The following is an 18,444-nucleotide window of genomic DNA, read 5'->3' on the forward strand; positions in this document are numbered from 1 at the left end:
CAATATTATATAACTTAGATTTCATACCTATAAGTTTTTGTCTAAAAAAAAGTTAGTGCTGCAAATCCTACAATACTAATTGAAATTGATATTAAGCTAAGTAAGATGTAATAAGCAAATTACGAGATTACTTCTTTGAGCATTTTGTTTCATGCGATAAAAAATAATCTTAGAGTCATAGTAATTAAGTAATTTTAATATAACAATCAATCAAACTACCTAAGGATCATTGTTAGCATTATGCTGTAAAATGCTAGGAGATAGAGTAATCTAGTAATTGTTATATTTTAAATGCATGATATAAAAAAGTTTTCAAATAGTATTTGCTATATTAATGTCTTTGGGGTCATACTTTGCCATCTCTATTTATGAAATTAACGCTAAAGGTTACTCCGTATTATTTTTAATTTTTAATTACAACTCTAGATGTGAAGAAATTATAATGTAAATAACTAACTAACACTTTCTTACTTTTGAAGGCATATAATTAATACTTACTTTGTATATTTTAAATGAGAAAACTTCTACATATGTAATGACTAGAGGTGGGCATGGGCCGTGCCCGCTCGAGGGCGGCATGGGCCCCGCACGAGATTGGCCCGGTCCGGCACGAGCCCGCTAGTGGCACGACACGGCACGGTGACCGAGGAGTGGGTCGTGCCGTGAACACGATTTCAAGAATCTGGTACGAACCTGTGGGCAGCAAGGTAGTTTGGCTCGCCAAGCACGGTCCGGCACGACCATAAAATAACATAAATAATAATAAAGAACTATAATAATAAAAATAAGAATAATAAAAAGACCAATAATAAGATAATAATTAAAAAAAAAACATAAATTTAAATTAATAAAATTATTTAAATTGTATATCTACTAGGATAGCACCCGTGCGATGCACGGGTTTCACAGTAATTTATCTTTGGATTTTTGTAAATTTTGTTTTAATATTTTTTTGAGTTCAAAATGTTCATAAGTTCACTTTATTTGACCTCAACTATGCTAACAACTCCTATAAAAACTCCAACAACCTAATATCAACATAAATTACCAATATAATAGGTATTGTATCTATTTTAAATTCATTACCTAAATAATAGCTATTACCTATTTAAAATTAATTAGCATTTTATTTAAAAAAAGAATAACATTTGAGCGGAAAATCTTTACATGAGATAGCACCACGTGTATAACTTTGAAAAAAAAAAAAGATGACATCAGTGGTTGCTATTTTAGTATTAGTTGTAGATTTTAAAAGTAGTTCAAAAAAAAAAATTAAAAAACAAAAATTATTATGGGCGGCCCGGTGCCCGGTACGACCTGACATGCAGGCACGTGGGCCGTGACATGCCGTGGTCTAGGGTGTGCTAAATGGTAGCCCGGCACGAGCCATCACCAGGCACGACACGTTGCCCACCTCTAGTAATGACAATTACATCTTTTGCCAGTGAGTTTGATAACTCACATTTAGCAAAGTGTTGTAGACCAAAGATTGACCTGACTAAATTTGATTCGATTTAATAATCATTCATATCAAATCTACTTTTGAAATTACCTACTATGTGTAAAAACTAGTTTAAACCTAATCCACATGCCTCTTGAATAAAAATCAAATCAGACCTGAACTAAACTCGACCCCAATTCCAAACGATTAATATATACGACTGGTGATGTCTATTCAAGTGTCAGGACCGAGTTGGGTGAGATTGGTTCGAATAAGGTTTTAAAATTGAGTTATTCTAAATTATTGTGATCACCAAGTCAAAATCTAAATTGCATATTTTTCGGGTCCAATTCAGATATCGATCGTGATCCTACTCGAGCAGTCGAGCCTTAAAAGTGTGCTTCACTAACCAACTTTTTAAACATGCCACATGTACCTTCCCTATGGGTTGTCATTGTTCACGGTATCACACGTCGTCAAATCTTCGTTCTTTCCCACACTATAAAACTCAAAATAGGTGAGAGAAAACCCAGAAATCATCCCAAAAACAGAGAAATGAAGTGAATGTTGAAGTAAAATTGAAGATGAAAGAAAAAAATTCCGCCATTTATATGCAACATGCAATCCTCTCTCTTCTCATTCTACTACTAGTACCTTCTTCCTATGCTCGATCAACCATTGATGAACCTTACGATGTTCGTCAGCATCTTTCTACTGTAACTAGGTTTGATCTCTATTTTTATTTATTTTTTATTGCATAGGTTTTTTCAATTTTCTATTTTGGGGATTAATAAACCCTAATTTTGATTTTTGGGTGGTTTTGATTGATAATGTGGTTTTAATTTGGGATGCAGATATGGAGCTGTGAAAGATATTGTCGATAATGAATTTGTACCTTCTAATAAAACTGATGATTGTACACCTGTGCATATCAATCTTGTGGTAATCTCTTCTTTTAGTTTTCAATTTATTACTCATGGATAGAAATGGAGACATTTTGTATGAATTTATAGTTGAAATTTGATTGAAGTAAAGATTACATATTTACATTGTTGTATGCCAGAACTTATGATTTTGTTGTGTAGAGAGTCATGTAGTGAAGTGATGTAGCGGTATTCGACCTCATGTCTTGGTACCACTTAAAACTTCACCAAATATCCATAAGACCATAAAATATCATTTACCCAAAATTATAAACTTGCTTCTTAAATGTTGAATGAATTATGTGGGTTGGTAATATTAAGAGCTCAAATTTTTGTGGTGTAGCATAGTTGATATGTGTGCAAATTTTTGGTCTAGGTAGTTGTGATTGTGGGAAATTCCAACTTTCCAAGTCTTTTTTTGGGTGTCAAAGTTTTGACATTCATGACTTTTTTGTGCTGGGTTTTATTCTCATTCAGCTAAGATATTGCCATTTGAAGTTTTTGCAGCTTTGGGATTTTAACTGTGGATTTTTTTTTCTTTTTCCTTTTCTGTTAATAATGTTTCTATATGTCTAAGCCCATAATTCCTGTAAATGCTGACTGATATGGTTATTACATGTATTTTATGGCCAAGGTCATAGTGTTGATGGAATATTGGAATGTGACGGACTACACGTCATTTCGGATCGTATAAGTTTTGGTTGGTTTAAAACTGATGTTTACTTTCTACCCATTTGACTGTTGTGCTTCTGTCTTCTGGACTGAATAATGCTTAGTGTACCAATTGTGTTCCAAAGTAATGTATGTGTTTGATATGGAAGGTAATTGGGTATGGCATGTCATTTTGAGATGTGAAATTTTGCTTGGTTCATAATTTTCTCTTGGGCTGTGCTTCAATCCAAGTGTATACAGTTTGGATGAACTTGGAATGTCCCTTGTTTTGATGGTTTTTTTTTAACCGAATTCTTGTACTCATTAGCTTTTTCTTACTCACGTTTGTTAGCTGTAAAGATATTTACAGTGTATTAGTCATTTGTTCAAAACTAATCTACATCAAATTCATAGGCGAGGCATGGAACAAGAGCCCCTACTAAGAAACGAATTAGGGAAATGGATAGGCTAGCCACTTCACTGCAAGCACTTATAGCAAATGCAAAAGAACGCAAATTATCTTTGGATAATGTTCCCGCTTGGCTATTTGAATGGACATCTCCATGGAAGGGAAAGGTAACAGGTGGCGAATTGATTGTCAAGGGAGAAGAAGAACTCTATGATCTTGGAATCAGGATTCGAGGAAAATATCCAAATCTATTAAATGATGATTACCACCCTGATGTGTATACAATTAAAGCAACTCAGGTAGTGACTTGGTCCGTTTCAACTTTAGTCACCTTTTTTAAATCCTTTTGATGTTGGATGACAGATACCGTTATTACTACTTTTCACGATTTCAGTGCTTATCTGTCTTCTTTCTGATATGCGATCCCATCTCTTAACAAGGGCTTATGATACTAGTTATGTTATTTTCTTCTAAACGGTTTAGGTTCCTCGGGCATCTGCTAGTGCTGTGGCTTTTTCAATGGGGCTTTTCAGTGAGAGAGGAAGCCTTGGGCCAGGAAAACAACGGGCTTTTGCTGTTAGTACTGAAAGTCGTGCTAGTGACTTATTGCTGAGGTTTTTTGACACCTGCCAAAGCTATAAGGTGGGTGTTTAAAGCATAATTGATAGGTTGTTATGTATAAATTCTTACTTTGGAAGATGTTATTTTGTGTTGAACATGCATGGACGTTTTTATAGTTACCTCAGAAAAGGTTTTTCTAAAATTGGCTTGATTTACTTGTCTTAGCATGTCACTTAAATATTTGTCCACATCACCTAATGATTCAGCATGGCAACTATCTTGAGTATACTAAATATGCAATCCTTGTAAACAGAAGCCATATTTTATTTGTTTTATACTCTGCATAAGTTTTTTTGTTTCTTGAAGTTGGGTTTTTCTCACCATGTTCTTTATTGAATGCACGTGTGTTTTTCCATGCTGGTAAATCTTTCACCATGTATATTTTCAATTCTCATATGTTGTTCTTACAAAGTTCCCGTAGCATGGTACTTGGCCTGTGGACATCTTGAAATCTTGTAATATGATCACTTCTGGTTTGTGTGCTTAAAATTGTTGTGTGTTTTCACCTTACTCCACTTTCTTCATCTCCACATGGCTGTAGAACTACAGGAAAAATGAGGAGCCTGCTGTTGAGAAGATAAAGGAGCCTATTTTTAATGACATCACTCATGCCTTAACCGGACGCTATGGATTGAATTTCACCAGACAAGATATATCTTCTCTCTGGTTTTTATGCAAGCAGGTGTGTGTTCATGCGAAATCACGATTTATGAGATGTACAGTAGATATCTGTTTTTCTAATTTTGTGACAAATTGCTTTTGTTATGGCAGGAAGCATCATTGCTAGACATAACTAATCAAGCTTGTGATCTTTTTAATCCAACTGAGGTACAGGGACTTGTAGTTCTCCCTTTGTTGCTATTGCTTCATTTTCTATGTTTTTTTTTTGTCTTTTTCTTGTGAATGGTCCATTGAGTATTAGAACTATAAGTGGCACCAAAAAGGATTAGACCCACATACATCTACATATACATTTTGCTGACATTGTGAGAAGGTATATGCTAATGTTGTTGTGCTTTCCTTCCTCTTTTAGCAACTTAAACTGTGCTGTATGAATGCAGATTTACCATCTGCATGTAAACTTTAGGAGAGCTCTTCTATACTCCCTCTTTTTTTTTTTTGATATTTAGTCCTGTGTGCATGAATTAAGGATTGCTGTATTTAGTTTTTACTTTATTTCACTCTTTAATTAATACTTTTTCTAACCAAATAAAATGATTAATTTTAGACCTTCCTTTTCTTACTTGCTTCTCTCGGGAATTGAATAAGCTCTCTTTCCTTCTCTGTTCAAGGTGCGGAAGGTTGGAGTAAAGTAGTTATGGCTTTCATTATAACTAATTAAAGGAGAGCTTTGTAATTTTCCCCTGAATAAATACCCTTAAATATCTACACTATCTAGCAGCAAATAAAATATCCTAATACTAATATAATGATTTGGAGGGAATTATTCAGTTATTTTTATAATGTTCTGTTATTTGCAGCTTGCTCTGCTGGAGTGGACAGATGATCTGGAGGCCTTTGTGCTGAAAGGATATGGAAAATCCGTGAACTACCGCATGGGATTGCCTTTGCTTAAAGATGTAGTTGAGTCCATGGAGCTTGCTATCAAGGCTAATGAAGGTACATAATTTTATTGTGGTTTGTGCTAATTTTTTTTGGGTTTGGTTGCATCCTCTTCTGGGGTAATATAGGTATTGTGTAATAAATTAATTGTCACAAAGCTTGAAGAAGAAGTCAGTCAGTTTGTTAGAAGGGAAATCCTATGAACAGAGCTAATTAGGAAGAGACCATTATGTTGGATATTGATCAAGTATCTTGATTTTAGCTTAGTTAAGCTAATTTGGGAGAGAATCCACCTCTCAAAAGTGGGAATATCATTTGTAATTGGTGTAATTCAGTTTACTAATCAATTAAACTCCTCCTCTTTAATTTATTCTTGCACTTAATTTTTAAATGCAGTCCAAACTTATGGTAATTCATAGCAATTTTTACTGCTTAATATGTTCAACGAAAATTAGTGAAGTTTCTTTCCCCAATGGTGGATTTTGCTTTGTGTGTGTGTGTGTGTGTTGTTGGGGGGGGGGGGGGGGGGTATGCCTGTTTGTGTCGTGTCACTGCTTCAAACATTCTCTTCAATGCTTGTAACCTAAAATGTTGATACTTACCCGAATATTGTCTTGGGCTTTAGTTTAGCCATTTTTGGAGAGTTTGAGAAATCAGGAACTTCTGACGGTCTCATGTACAAAGTTAAAACTTCTATGACAACCTGTTTGTTAATCTGAGTGGTGGGAATGGTTCCCTTGGGCCTTATGGGGATAATGAACTTGTAGAGCTCACATTTCCATGTCCTTTATATATGGAATCTTGCTTGTGTGATAATGTCTGTTCATATTTTCTACATATGGTATAGTTGATGTTTTAGATTCTTACTCTAACCTCACTTATATGCTCAAATTTGTCATGCAGAAGCTCTGCCCATTGGGAGTTATGAGAAGGCAAGGCTTCGATTTGCTCACGCTGAGACTGTGGTTCCATTTTCATGTCTTCTTGGTCTCTTTCTTCAAGGATCTGGTGAGAATATAATTTTAAGATCTTGTTGCCCTGCTCCCTACCTTTTACCTCTAAATTTTTCTTTGATTATATTGGTGGTGGACTGGTGGTCTTACTTGGTGTTATTCTTTGAATAATTTACAGAATATAATCTCATTCTTAAGGAAAAACCATTGGAGCTCCCTCCTATGCCTCCCAAAAGGCGAACTTGGAGGGGTAGTGTCGTGGCTCCATTTGCTGGGAACAACATGCTTGTACTTTACAGTTGTCGTTCCAGAAAGAGCAAGTATTTTGTTCATGTACTGCATAATGAGCATCCAGTACCTTTACCGGTAAGCTTCAGTTAGCTGTGGCTTAAGTATACATTGGGTTGCACATTGTAGGATAGGATTTGTTCAGCATTTGCAAAAGTAGGGGGAATGAAATGACTTTGTTCTCTTTCTGTCTTTAAAGCTATGCATGCACTATTGCCTCTTTTTGCCTATTTAATACTAATAAACTAATTTAAGTGCAGCCAAGCCTATAGAAAACTCAACTGCTGCTCAGTAGAGGGTGTTTTTTTTTTTTTTTTTTTTTTTTTTTTTTGCTACTCAAAACTTTCTGGTGTTGCACCTCCAACATTTTGGCTCCAAAAACAATGCAGCTCCTCATGTATCCCCTTCTTTACGTTGCCTTTTTTTTTTTGGTCCTTTTTCATTTGCTACATCGTCAATTCGTCATATGGTATGTTGGTCCTCTCATCTTTTTCTGCAGTTTATCCACACACCCACCCGCTTTTCTCTATACTTCTTTTTTGATTAATTTATTTTTTAAATATTTTCTCCTTAAGAGCCTTGTACAACCTTAGGACGCTAGTAAATAGAAATGGAGGAGTGCATAATTGCTTCATGGTTCTATTAAACTGTAGACTGTAATTCTGTGCTTCGGTCTTGCTTATCTTCTGATTTCTCCGTATTTTATTTATTTTTGTTAACATTTGATACTGCTGACTTGTTTGAACAGGGCTGCGACAACTCTGACTTTTGTCCATTTGAAGTTTTCAAGGTAACTACTGCATCAATGTGTATGCTATCGTTTGTTAGAAACCTCACCTCTCAGTCATCGAATTGCTTTTGTGTCTTTTAGGAAAGGATACTTGAGCCTCATATGAAGGATGATTATCAGGCCATCTGCACGGTGAAGGATGTTGTGCCAGAGCCTGCATACAGCAAGTTTTCATCGCTGTTTGGTTGGCTGTTCTCCTGGCAGGGTAATGCAAAGGATTCTGACAAAGCCGACTTATAATGGGCCTCATTCCTATAAAGGGGTTCTGCCTACTCTTGGATTTGATACTCTTATCTGAACAAGTCATCATTTGATTTTCAGCTGCTGGATCCATATAGCAGAGTTCTTTTTTGGTTGATCTTTCTGCTCTTCTGCATTGATTTTGCGGAACACAAATATGGAAGCATCAGCAACTTCACTATGCAGGACTGCTGTTGGCCTCAATGTTAGATCTGGAAGTTCAGTTCTTAACAAATGAAGAGTGATTTACCTGGTGACAGTGAAGGGAGTGAACTTCACCGATGCTTGCTGCCTCTGCCTAGCTGTGTTTTATACTGAAGAATGTTCACTTGATTTTAGTTATTCAAATCAGAATTCCTTTTTTTTTTTTTAAACATTTTTGTGTTTGTGACTTTAAATAACTAAAACTTTAAAAAAAATTAGAACTAATTTAATGGTTTAGTACTAATTTAATAAGATCTGATTGATACAACTATTCTTAATTAACTTTACATTACTCTTTGCAAGAATTTATTTTACTGCGTAAACTCATACATCAATGTCAATTATAAAGAAATTGATAAGGTGGACAAGAAGAGCCAAGGACAGGACGAGGTAAATAGTAGAAATTAAGAGGAGAAGAAAGCTGATTAAGAGTATAGAAGAGCTCAAGATGAATTACCATATGATCTATGTACACTTGTTCCTTAATAATGGCATTATCATACGGTGGATTAGACAAGGATTACTTAAAAGGGTCATCAATTGAAACCAAATTATGCCATATATCAAATAATTATTACATTGGGTTTTCTTTTTAAGAACATTTGGTACTCATCCATCAAAAATACTCTATAAATCAAGCTACATAAAAAAGGTTTAATTGAACTAGTCCCCAAGTTAAAACTTAGGCATAAACCATAAAGAAGGGCAAAAACTTGAATGAATATCATCATCTCCATAAACGGTTTCAAATTCATTATTTGTCATGTTGAAAAGTCCCATATCATGCCCCCCGAAAAGAGTGAATGGATCCCAAAATTGGAACTCATCACCGGTGAAGTAAATACAATTGCGTTTGCAATTATTAATGTGTGATGCACGAATAGGAATACAAGCATTATTCCCCACAAATAACGCAACATCACCCAAGTCATTGACTTGTACCCAAGTATTTGTGTCAAACTTGAACCTATAGACCTCAAAATGTATTGTAACATAATTCATACTAGACCTGGTTATTGGGCGGGTCGGGCCAGGGTCGGTGCGGGTCGGTTGCGGGTCAGGGTCAAAGAGGGTCACATTTTATAGGGTCAATATAGGGTCGGGCCAATGCGGGTCGCGGGTCGATAATGGGCGGGCCTACAAAATATCAATTAAAATAAATATTGGACAAAGCCATTATTAAATACATATGAATACAAATTAATCTATATAATTATTTTTACATTATGTATTTCCTTTATCAACTAAATTGGAAAACATGTTGGCCCTATATGGACCCTATCCAATAAGGGCCCTGTCCATTAATAGCTCTGTCCATTAAAAGCCCTATAAGCTTGACCTTGACCCTATTATCATTGGGCTACCCTATCCAATAACCACCTCTAATTCATACTATCATCCTCAACTCCTCCAAAATCTACTCTGTGTCTGCTTACCATGAGAAGATCACCGAATGCATCCAACAAGTATTGTTGTTTGACGCAGGGCCATGGATCGTATGCTTTAGGAATAGGCGAATACTCCATAATTGTCGCGATGTTTTGAGTTTTCAAGTGCACTCATGCCACAATATCCAATTGTTCCATCCTGATACAAGAATAGTAATTTTTGACCCCAACGCACAACATCCGTCACCCAATCCAACAACCATCCTTGTAGTTTGCGTGCACTAAAAATTGAAGTTGATGCTTTGTCACTAGGCCTTGCATAGTAAGATATACAACCTGGAAACGCACCAGGTAATGCTATAACGACAATATAGTCATCTCTTTCATTATCGGTTTCAAAGACAATCATCTTGTTCACAAAACACTGTCGTGCCCAAACATAGTCGTCTATTTCATCCTCATAGTCGTTGAACATGGTTGTTTGAGGGGGTGGAGGAACTCGAGCTTTGGTTAGCGGATTAAACATATATATCTCTAGATTAAGATCAAGTGTTACAACCCAACCATACGACGAACCCCAACATCTAGCACCATAAGTTTGAGGGAGGCTCAATCGGTAACACCTTTGCATATTAGGACAATATATTTTCCTAAGGTAATTGTTCGGGTTATCTTGTGTATTTTCGGGTAGCATCAACCATGGCATCATCCTAGTCCAAGTTTTTTTAGCCATAGAATACGCGGACTGCCATGATTGACATACAGAGGAAAAATAGACCAAGTCTTGGACAGAATCTAGTTTCAACACTATTTCTCTAAGGATATCAACCGGTAAATCACTCCATTCAGCCATGTATGATATTAATAATGTTGTTCAAAATAAAAACATGAAAGCAGTTATAGAGATGAGATTAGAGTTACGGCAAATTAAATTTTGTTCTTATAGTTTTTTATGATATCATAAGCATATTCATATAGTTTTATACAAGTTCAAAAGCAATTATTATTAAATCTACAAGTCTGACAACTTAAAAAATAATCTTTTTTGTGTTCCATTCGGTTCTTCTTTGGGTTAATTCGGATTCGGGCTCAGTTCTTCATAATTAGATTCTAGTCGGTCAGTCCTCTCTCAATTGTGAAGTCAAAAAAAACGCAGCAACTGACTTGTACTATTTGGACATAATCTAAATAAATTGAATCATTCCCTAAAAATAGAAAAAATAAAAAATAAATAAAAAATTGAATCAAATCACCTTTATATTACCCTTTGTAAAAGAATTAAATCAATTAGACTCAAAATTGAAGGAGTAAATTACCCTATTTTAAGCTAAATTCTAAAAATCAATTACTGAGTTTAAAGGAAAGCATATGAATCAGAATTGACTGAATACTGAATTAACCTTAGTAATCAAACCGAAACCAACCCGATCCAAAGTCATCCGACTCGAGATTAACCCGTTAAAATCAGTTTTAAACCCGATGTGAATTTATCTGAACCGAATATGAACCAAGCTAAAGTTGACTCGACCCAAACCCAATCTGAACCCGACATATCTTGACCCGATCTGACCCAAGGCAGGTTAAAAGGGTAATTTTGAACCGAATATACCCGATCCGAACAAACCCAACCCATTGTGGATCAACCCAAACTCCATCCAGTTATCTAAATTGACACCTCTAGATGGTCATAATTGTAACCCTTATCAATAATAGTATATAAAAAAAATTGCATTAGATTCAATTTGCATTATTTTACAAGGGGAATTGATCTTGACACACCTCCAGAGGAGCATAGAAAACCATGCTCTCACAATTGGTATGCCAAAATTATTTTCCTTTGTAAGGTCTTGAAATCATCTGGTCATTGTAAATGTAATTAAACAATCTATAAATAATTAAATAGTTCATACAATATAATTAATCAACTAAATTCCAGCAATTATATGAAAATCTCTGCTGCGCTCTCTTCAATGACTGGGTTAAGATGTTAAAATTTTGCGCAGAAATTATGAACATAATCCAGCATTAAGGCTCTTGTGCATCTTCCATGATGCAGAACTACCAGTCTATCAGACATATTTTCCATATCAAGTATATCGGTTTTATATTTACTCCCATCTGATTACCAGAAAGAATCATCAGGGTAATCAGTTCTTCAACATCAATTATCAGCTAAACAAAATTCAATTGGTGACCAGCAGGGCCACCTATATGATAACAGTAAATAACATTATACCACATTCAGGGAATTTGGTGTTAGCAAGACAATCTCAACTCATTTTCAGCTTCTGTAAGCGCTGCCGCCTCTGGTAAAATGTGTAATTTACAGGTTGGGGCTTTGCTGGTTCAGAGGAGTGATACTCGATGCTCTCCAAATACTCATTCTAGGAGTTTGAATAGCTTGGGCACGTGCCTCTCTAGAAAAGAGAACTTTCCTCCTCGAATAAACGCAATGGCGATTTCCAGTGTTCCAGTCATGAATAGTTCGTTAGCAGGCTAACATCCCAGTCAAAGACATTTCTGTAGGCATGTGAATAATGAGTGAATAGTCTATTTGGCAGATCATATAGTAAGATTCATGAACTATAATGTGAATTTCATTTAGGTGCAGAAAATCCTACCAAAAAAAAGAAAAAATAAAACATTGGTCTAACTAATACATATCAAAGATAACTGTTAAGAAGGGTTTTCTCTCACCACTATATGAGCTTTCTGTATTAACTCAACAAATAAAGAGTGGAATAGTTATGAATAAGAATGAAATGTATACGATACATTTAAGGGAAAATACACAAGAAAACAAAATCAGGTGAGAATTCTTCAAGATTGGTTTCATCATTAATTAAATTCTTTACAAGGAAGATCCAAAAAAAAAAATAATAATTATATACTAGGAGGACAAAATTGGAGATAAGGTTTGGCAGCTGACTAACACTGAACTCATGTAGCATATAGAGAAAACAATTAGAGATAAGGCTTCAAGGCTAACTGACTCCGAAACCTTGTAGCATGTAGAAGACTAGGTTTATCAAAATAAAATTATAAAAATATTTCAAGCTCATACCAGGATTTTTGGAGATCTAAACCTTCACCACCCCATCAGCCACAGAAGACATCAGATCCTCTCTGGATGCTGACCGTCTACTTTGGAGACGCATCTGATTTCTATGAGGACTCCACATGGCACCCATGCCATTGTTGTCAAATTGCATTTGTCCTAAGCTACCTGATGAGGGACTATGTGAAACTCCACTGACTGCTGAATATAGAGAAGAATCAGTAAGCTGAATGTTGCTTCCGCCAATCCAATGTCCATTACCAATTGACCTTTCTTGATCACCAACAGCAGTTGGACTCAGTGGCATTTTTACTCTTGCATCCCCTGGAAAATTACAGATATCTTATCTCATCAATCGGTAAGACAAAAGTTAACGAAACGAGCACAGCATTGAAAACTACAAATACTGACCAAAAGATGCACGCAAACAAGCAAATCCAATGCTTTGTCTTTGTATCATATATTTATTTAGAACATAATAGTATTTTTGGCGAAAAATCAACTAGTGCAACAGCGACTATCTGTGACTACTACGACCCTAAGGTAATAGCTAGCCCACAGGCAGAAAAGAGACAAACTTGATAGCTATACTAAAGTGTATCAACATTTGAAATACAAAGTATTGCTCTTAATTATAGAGGTACGAGGATACATATATAAAGAACTGCAGTATCTCTCAGCAGACTGACAGTTTCAGAAAACTAAAAAAGATCCTCTAAAAAATCAAAGCAGATCGTCAATAAGCCAAACTGTTATATTGGTTGCAACAGAACCTGATGGTTGTTCTGTTCATCACAATATGAAATTTAGATAAAACCATAAAAAATAAAAAATAGGACCTTACCAGAACGCTGGAACCGGAAAGGTGAAGAAATATTGAGAACTGATGCTGGCGCACTATTATGCCTGAAAATAGGAAGTTGTGTTCTGCGGAAAAATCTAGGCAGGCAATTACCAGCACATGACAATGCACAAACCAACAAAAATGATGATATCAACAGAACAGCAAAAATCACAACAGGATCTATCTTCATCTCAAATAGCTGAAGTGTATGAAGCTCTGTTCTTGTTGCAAATGCCTTGCCAGCTTCAACAAGAGCAACTCCTTGTGTCCAAGTGGTACCACCAGAGCCAATCATGACCTGACCATCAGTTATGTGCAAGCCTTCCCTCAATAATGAAACTATGTAGGGTGCCCTAAAGCAGTACTGTTCGATAAAGGGCTGTGGAGGAACACTTTTATATGCATCTTCCCAAGTTTTACCACAAAACTGATGTCCCTTTTCCAATACATCATCAAGAGTTGCTTCTGAACTCAAGTTAAAAAACCGATAGACAACAAAAAAACCAGACATTGCATAAAAATGACCGCTAGGATGGGGAAGTTCTTCAGAAAGAGCGCATGGTTGCACTTCACAATCAATTCCAGGGCTAAGATCTGACCATTCTGACAAATTGACAGCAACCTTTGCAACTGCACTGCACTCTCCCCAATTTGGGGAGCCAACAAGCTGAACAGGGACTCCAGGTTTACCCCTTTTGCCAAGGTCTTTCTCTCCATGACGAGGACTACCAGCATCTTGGTTCAGGGAAGCACATAGTGAGCAGAAATATTCACTTTTATATCCAGAGTGTAAGCATGGATGCTTAATCTCAACATTTCCATGAACTAAGTCTTCCATACTCACTTTTGGCATCCCTTTGAGAAGATGAACAACAGATTTGTCAAAGGCATCATTTAATCCATACCCATTAAGGGAATATGCACTGAGATGATGGTTCACAGGTCCAATGCTCAGGTTTAAGTTAGTTTTGTTCAGAACAGGTTCCTTACTTTCAAAGGTTACTTGCAGTGATGAACCACCTAAGTCAAGGGCACCAAAAGTATCTGTCTTTGGTATGGCCCCTAAGACACCTGTTTCATAATTCAGAGCTATCCAGCCATAATAAGCTTCCTCCATACCACTGATAATCTTAATCCATTCCCTTTGACACAAAAACGGGGAACTTTTGAGAACAGACCAGGCATGATTAAGAAGCCAATCAGAGGCAGGTTTTGGCAGCCTGCGAACACCAGCAGTAGCATAGAGGAAAAGAGAAGTAGTCTTATGTGAATTCTTTGGAATCTGCTTCTCAGCCCACCGTAGAAGTGGCTTTATCGCAGTCTTCAAACCACTCGAGTTACGTACCAATTTATCAAGCCCAGGCTCAGTCTCCATACGGTTATAAGCCCGTCCACTCTGTCCTTTTGGCTTCTTAACTCCCCCAGAATATGATGTCAAAACAATGGGAAGATTACCACTTTTCTTGTGAGCGACAGACGCCTCATATATGTATACCCGAGTCCCAGTACTCCCACAATCAAGCACAACATAAAACTTGGAAGGTCCGCCAGACCAAAAAGTATATAGAAATTGACCAAGTATAAGTAAAAGAAAACCAAAGAAAAGTAGACAAAGAAGGATCATCAATATTCTAACCCACTTCTTACGTGTAAATGGATTGCTTTGAGGCACTTTATCCTTCGAGAAACTAGGGCTGGAAATATCTTTACGGGATGAATGAGGAGGCTTTGCATTGATGACATCAATCCCACCATTTTGATCACCATTTTCAGGATCTAATCGACGATATTGAGAAAAATCTTGTAATGATGAAGACAGCCTCATGTTGTTCATATGCCCAGGGCTGCTAAAACTAAAACCATGTCCAGAACCTTTTGGAGGTGATAATCCAGCTTGGATGTATGGGATGGATGAGGAATGCCGCATGGATGGACGATTTGTTGCAGATGAGATGATTTCTGAGATTTTGCTAAAGACCATGGTTTTCTAATAATATGGGAGCACACTCATCTGTCTCCTGGCAACATATATATTAAGTGCTGCTGCCAGAAAACAGTATGTTTGGGTATACAATGGGCCACTTATCCAGACCAGACACTAACATTCAAAAATCCTGCAAACAAGTTAATTTCAAAATCATGTGTCAGAGTACGAGTAAATGACCATAAATTTCCAACAGAAAAATTTTGAACCTCTAGCTTGAGAAAAATTAAATTTAATCAAGATCACTGCCGAGAAATTCCTATTATGTTCAGGCATTTTGCAGAGGACACATTGAAATCATGCAGAAATGCCTAGGCTAGGCTACTAATTCTTTGAAACAATAATCTGAGCTAGGAAGAGTATATTTCCAGGTTACTCTTTGTTAACAAAATAATGGCTCACCAGCTTGGCTATGCCCATACACAAAGGTAAAACACTCGCTATGATTATAATGCTACAGCATCATTATTATATTCTTCAAGGAGTTTATACAGCAAGACAATGCGGGTAATAATATACAACACATTATAAATAGATCATTGGCTAATTGGTAGGTTAGGCTTCAACACATTGCAAAACAGATCATTGGCTAATTGGTAGGTTAGATTTCAAGACATTACACAAGCTTTTATAAAATTCAATTAGCATTCTTCACTTATTTATTTGCAGCATAGAAAACAAATTCATACACTTATAATCTTATACAGATATCTTCATAGTAAGACTCTTTACACAAATTGAATCAAATTCACACCTTAGCAATCATGGAACATGTCAAAGACTCTTTTCAGGTCCAAATAAACCCCTACTAAGTACTAACCACCTTGCTACATCTGGATATGTGATGTATACCACAATTAGCACATAACAATACACCAAGCTATAACAGCTAATACACCCAGGTCCAACAATTATACTCCCAATTAGTACCATCATTGGCAGATGTCAAGGAGGTGAGGATGTACGCGTTCTTATCCCTAAGCAGTAGACATTAGTAGCTAAATTGTTTCAGCACATCATTAACATTATTACATAGGAGATAAATCTCTAGAGAGCAGTAATACAACTACAGAAAGCTGATTCCTATTTCCCAAATTCTCCAATAACCCAAATAACCCGAAATCTGTCTAACCTTCACACAAGATTGTTCATTTTCAGGTGACCAGGGAGCCGCAAAAGGGCAATGATGTACACGAAATTCGATTCGATCCCAGGTCTTGGATACCAGCCGTTACACAAGATTCAGTCAAAATATCCATAAAACTCCTATTGACAATGTCTCATTTCCGATACAAATCAAATCTCCCTCCTAGTACTAAACACAACTCTTACACCTTTTTAAGTGGGCATCTCAAACTAATTACTAATCCCTTCAAAAATATTGTCAAAACCCAATAAAATTAATACACAAAGCAATCAAATTATCAGCAATTCTGAAATACCCACCACATAAAATCACCAAATTTCACCAGAAAACCAACTCTCACAAAATCAAACTGCAAATACATACATCAAAGTAATGAAATAAAACAAACCCAAATCTATGATCTTGTTGCAATGTAAATCAAAACCAACCTCAAAAAAACCGCGGATTTCCCCAAACTATGAGCAGATCAAAGAGTATTAATCTTTCCTATTCCTTTGAATCAAGAATTTGGGTTTAACAATGCTAATAGTGTGAAAAAAAGGAGAGAGAAAAAAACAGTTGGGTAGGGAAGAAATAGTGAAGAGTTTTGAAATGGGGGCACAACCATTTACAGTGAAACTTCTTCTTCTTTCGTTGTAATCTTTTGCTTGTTTTCTCTCTCCTCTTTTCTGCTGGTGTGATCTGATCTCCGGGTTTCAGGAAGATCCAACGGAAGCAACCCCCAGAATTTTTTTTTTTTTGAAAGAAACAACCCCCAGAATTTTAATCGTGTTAAAAAAAAAAAAAAAAAGTGTTTATTGTGTGGGAATTTTGTGCGAAAAAGGGCAGGAGAAAGAGGAAGAGGTGTAGTAGTATATGATGACCTTTTGAGATTGAAAGACAATTTTATGAAATCAGAAGAAAATTTTGCAAGTTTTTATCCATTGTCCCTAATTGTGACCCAAATCTATAATAAATTATTTTGGAAATGGAACATTGGGAATATTATGTCTCTAATAGTTAGGATTATATGGGTGGGAATTTTTTTTTTTTTTTTTTTTTTTTTTTTTTTTTTTTGACGGGATGGGTGGGAACTGGAAAGTTCTTAAAGTGCAATATAGGTGTAGACGAGACTTATGTATTGAAATACCCTATTACAGTTAATTGATTTATTTCGATTGGGGGAGACTCGCACTAAAATAAGTAATAGGAGTACTTTGTAATTTTGTACCCGTATGAGATTACAAAGGTTAATTTGATTTTAATGGTTAATGGAAAGAAAACAAAAAAAGAATGGAGTGGAAAAAGGAATTTTCTTTGTTTACATATTTGATGTGATACACAATAGTTAATAGGTGGAATAATTTGATTGGTTAATAATTGTTGTAAGGGAATTAAAAGGAAATTAATTGAATGACTTTATTTTATCATTTTTTCTATAGATTTCTATTGAACTTTTTTTTTTTTTTTTGACGGGATATTTCTATTGAACTTGAAGTGTCAAATGTGAAAGTTTAATAATTTTTTTTTGTAAAAAAAAAAGTTCTTTTCTTTTAATTATTTCTTTTCATCTCCCAACAATTCTATCAAAATTATTCTAACCAAAATTTATAATTAGCTACTTATTTATTTTGATTTTTTTTTTTTTTTGACATTTACTTTATATTCTACATTTTTAATTCAATCCTACTATACTTCCCAATCTCCAATAAAGTAAGAAAGCCCGATCATATCCCAAGATTATACTTCATATATTAGGCCATTCTAACATGTATGGTTGAACCATTGAATGTGCCACAAGCACAATTGAATAAAGTTCATACTCCATATATAGCTAGCCAACAAACACTGAGTATATTGTTAGCACATGTGGTAAAAATTTTGTTTGGCATTGAATATATATTAACATATGGTTTATTCTCACATTTACTTAAAAACATTATTTTTATTATTGATTGCTT

General features: G+C 35.6%; 3 protein-coding genes across 5 annotated transcripts; 1 reads left to right on the forward strand and 2 right to left on the reverse strand.

Annotated features, from left to right (window-relative positions):
- Window positions 1-1,965: 1,965 nt before the first annotated feature.
- Window positions 1,966-8,322, forward strand: LOC145592643 (uncharacterized). 2 transcript variants are annotated; one of them, XM_081649149.1, is made up of 12 exons: window positions 1,966-2,165; window positions 2,296-2,383; window positions 3,430-3,723; window positions 3,908-4,066; window positions 4,587-4,727; window positions 4,817-4,873; window positions 5,527-5,665; window positions 6,512-6,616; window positions 6,740-6,927; window positions 7,598-7,639; window positions 7,721-7,844; window positions 7,961-8,322. In XM_081649149.1, exons 1-12 carry the CDS (start codon window positions 2,026-2,028, stop codon window positions 7,975-7,977), a joined length of 1,494 nt encoding a protein of 497 aa, XP_081505275.1. In that variant the 5' UTR covers window positions 1,966-2,025; the 3' UTR covers window positions 7,978-8,322. The 2 variants fall into 2 exon arrangements, with proteins under 2 accessions (XP_081505275.1, XP_081505274.1); XM_081649148.1 differs by having other exon boundaries at window positions 7,721-8,321.
- A 1,264-nt stretch (window positions 8,323-9,586) lies between these two features.
- LOC145590674 (putative F-box protein At4g22170) lies at window positions 9,587-10,324 on the reverse strand. The gene has a single exon (XM_081647086.1). It carries the CDS (start codon window positions 10,322-10,324, stop codon window positions 9,587-9,589), a length of 738 nt encoding a protein of 245 aa, XP_081503212.1.
- Window positions 10,325-11,332: 1,008 nt separating this feature from the next.
- Window positions 11,333-17,516, reverse strand: LOC145591144 (putative apyrase 7). Of its 2 annotated transcripts, none has more exons than XM_081647547.1 (4): window positions 17,109-17,516; window positions 13,374-15,487; window positions 12,536-12,853; window positions 11,333-11,991 (listed from the first exon to the last, which is right to left on the reverse strand). In XM_081647547.1, the coding sequence occupies exons 2-3, from the start codon at window positions 15,352-15,354 to the stop codon at window positions 12,552-12,554; spliced, it is 2,283 nt and encodes a 760-aa protein (XP_081503673.1). In that variant the 5' UTR covers window positions 15,355-15,487; window positions 17,109-17,516; the 3' UTR covers window positions 11,333-11,991; window positions 12,536-12,551. The 2 variants fall into 2 exon arrangements, with proteins under 2 accessions (XP_081503673.1, XP_081503672.1); XM_081647546.1 differs by having other exon boundaries at window positions 16,933-17,516.
- Window positions 17,517-18,444: the final 928 nt, after the last annotated feature.

Source organism: Chenopodium album, chromosome 18, assembly GCF_948465745.1.
Source record: "Chenopodium album chromosome 18, dcCheAlbu1.1, whole genome shotgun sequence".
Taxonomy (NCBI): Eukaryota; Viridiplantae; Streptophyta; class Magnoliopsida; order Caryophyllales; family Amaranthaceae; genus Chenopodium; species Chenopodium album.

Excerpts from the sequence above, each read along its gene's own strand:
- LOC145592643 (XM_081649148.1), top strand. The coding sequence starts at position 2,026 with ATGAAAGAAAAAAATTCCGCCATTTATATGCAACATGCAATCCTCTCT. Across the intron at positions 5,666-6,511 it reads TGCTATCAAGGCTAATGAAG|AAGCTCTGCCCATTGGGAGT; the intron begins GTACATAATTTT and ends TTTGTCATGCAG. Across the intron at positions 7,640-7,720 it reads GTCCATTTGAAGTTTTCAAG|GAAAGGATACTTGAGCCTCA; the intron begins GTAACTACTGCA and ends TGTGTCTTTTAG.
- LOC145590674 (XM_081647086.1), bottom strand. The coding sequence starts at position 10,324 with ATGGCTGAATGGAGTGATTTACCGGTTGATATCCTTAGAGAAATAGTG.
- LOC145591144 (XM_081647547.1), bottom strand. The coding sequence starts at position 15,354 with ATGGTCTTTAGCAAAATCTCAGAAATCATCTCATCTGCAACAAATCGT. Across the intron at positions 12,854-13,373 it reads TTTCCGGTTCCAGCGTTCTG|GGGATGCAAGAGTAAAAATG; the intron begins GTAAGGTCCTAT and ends GTAATTTTCCAG.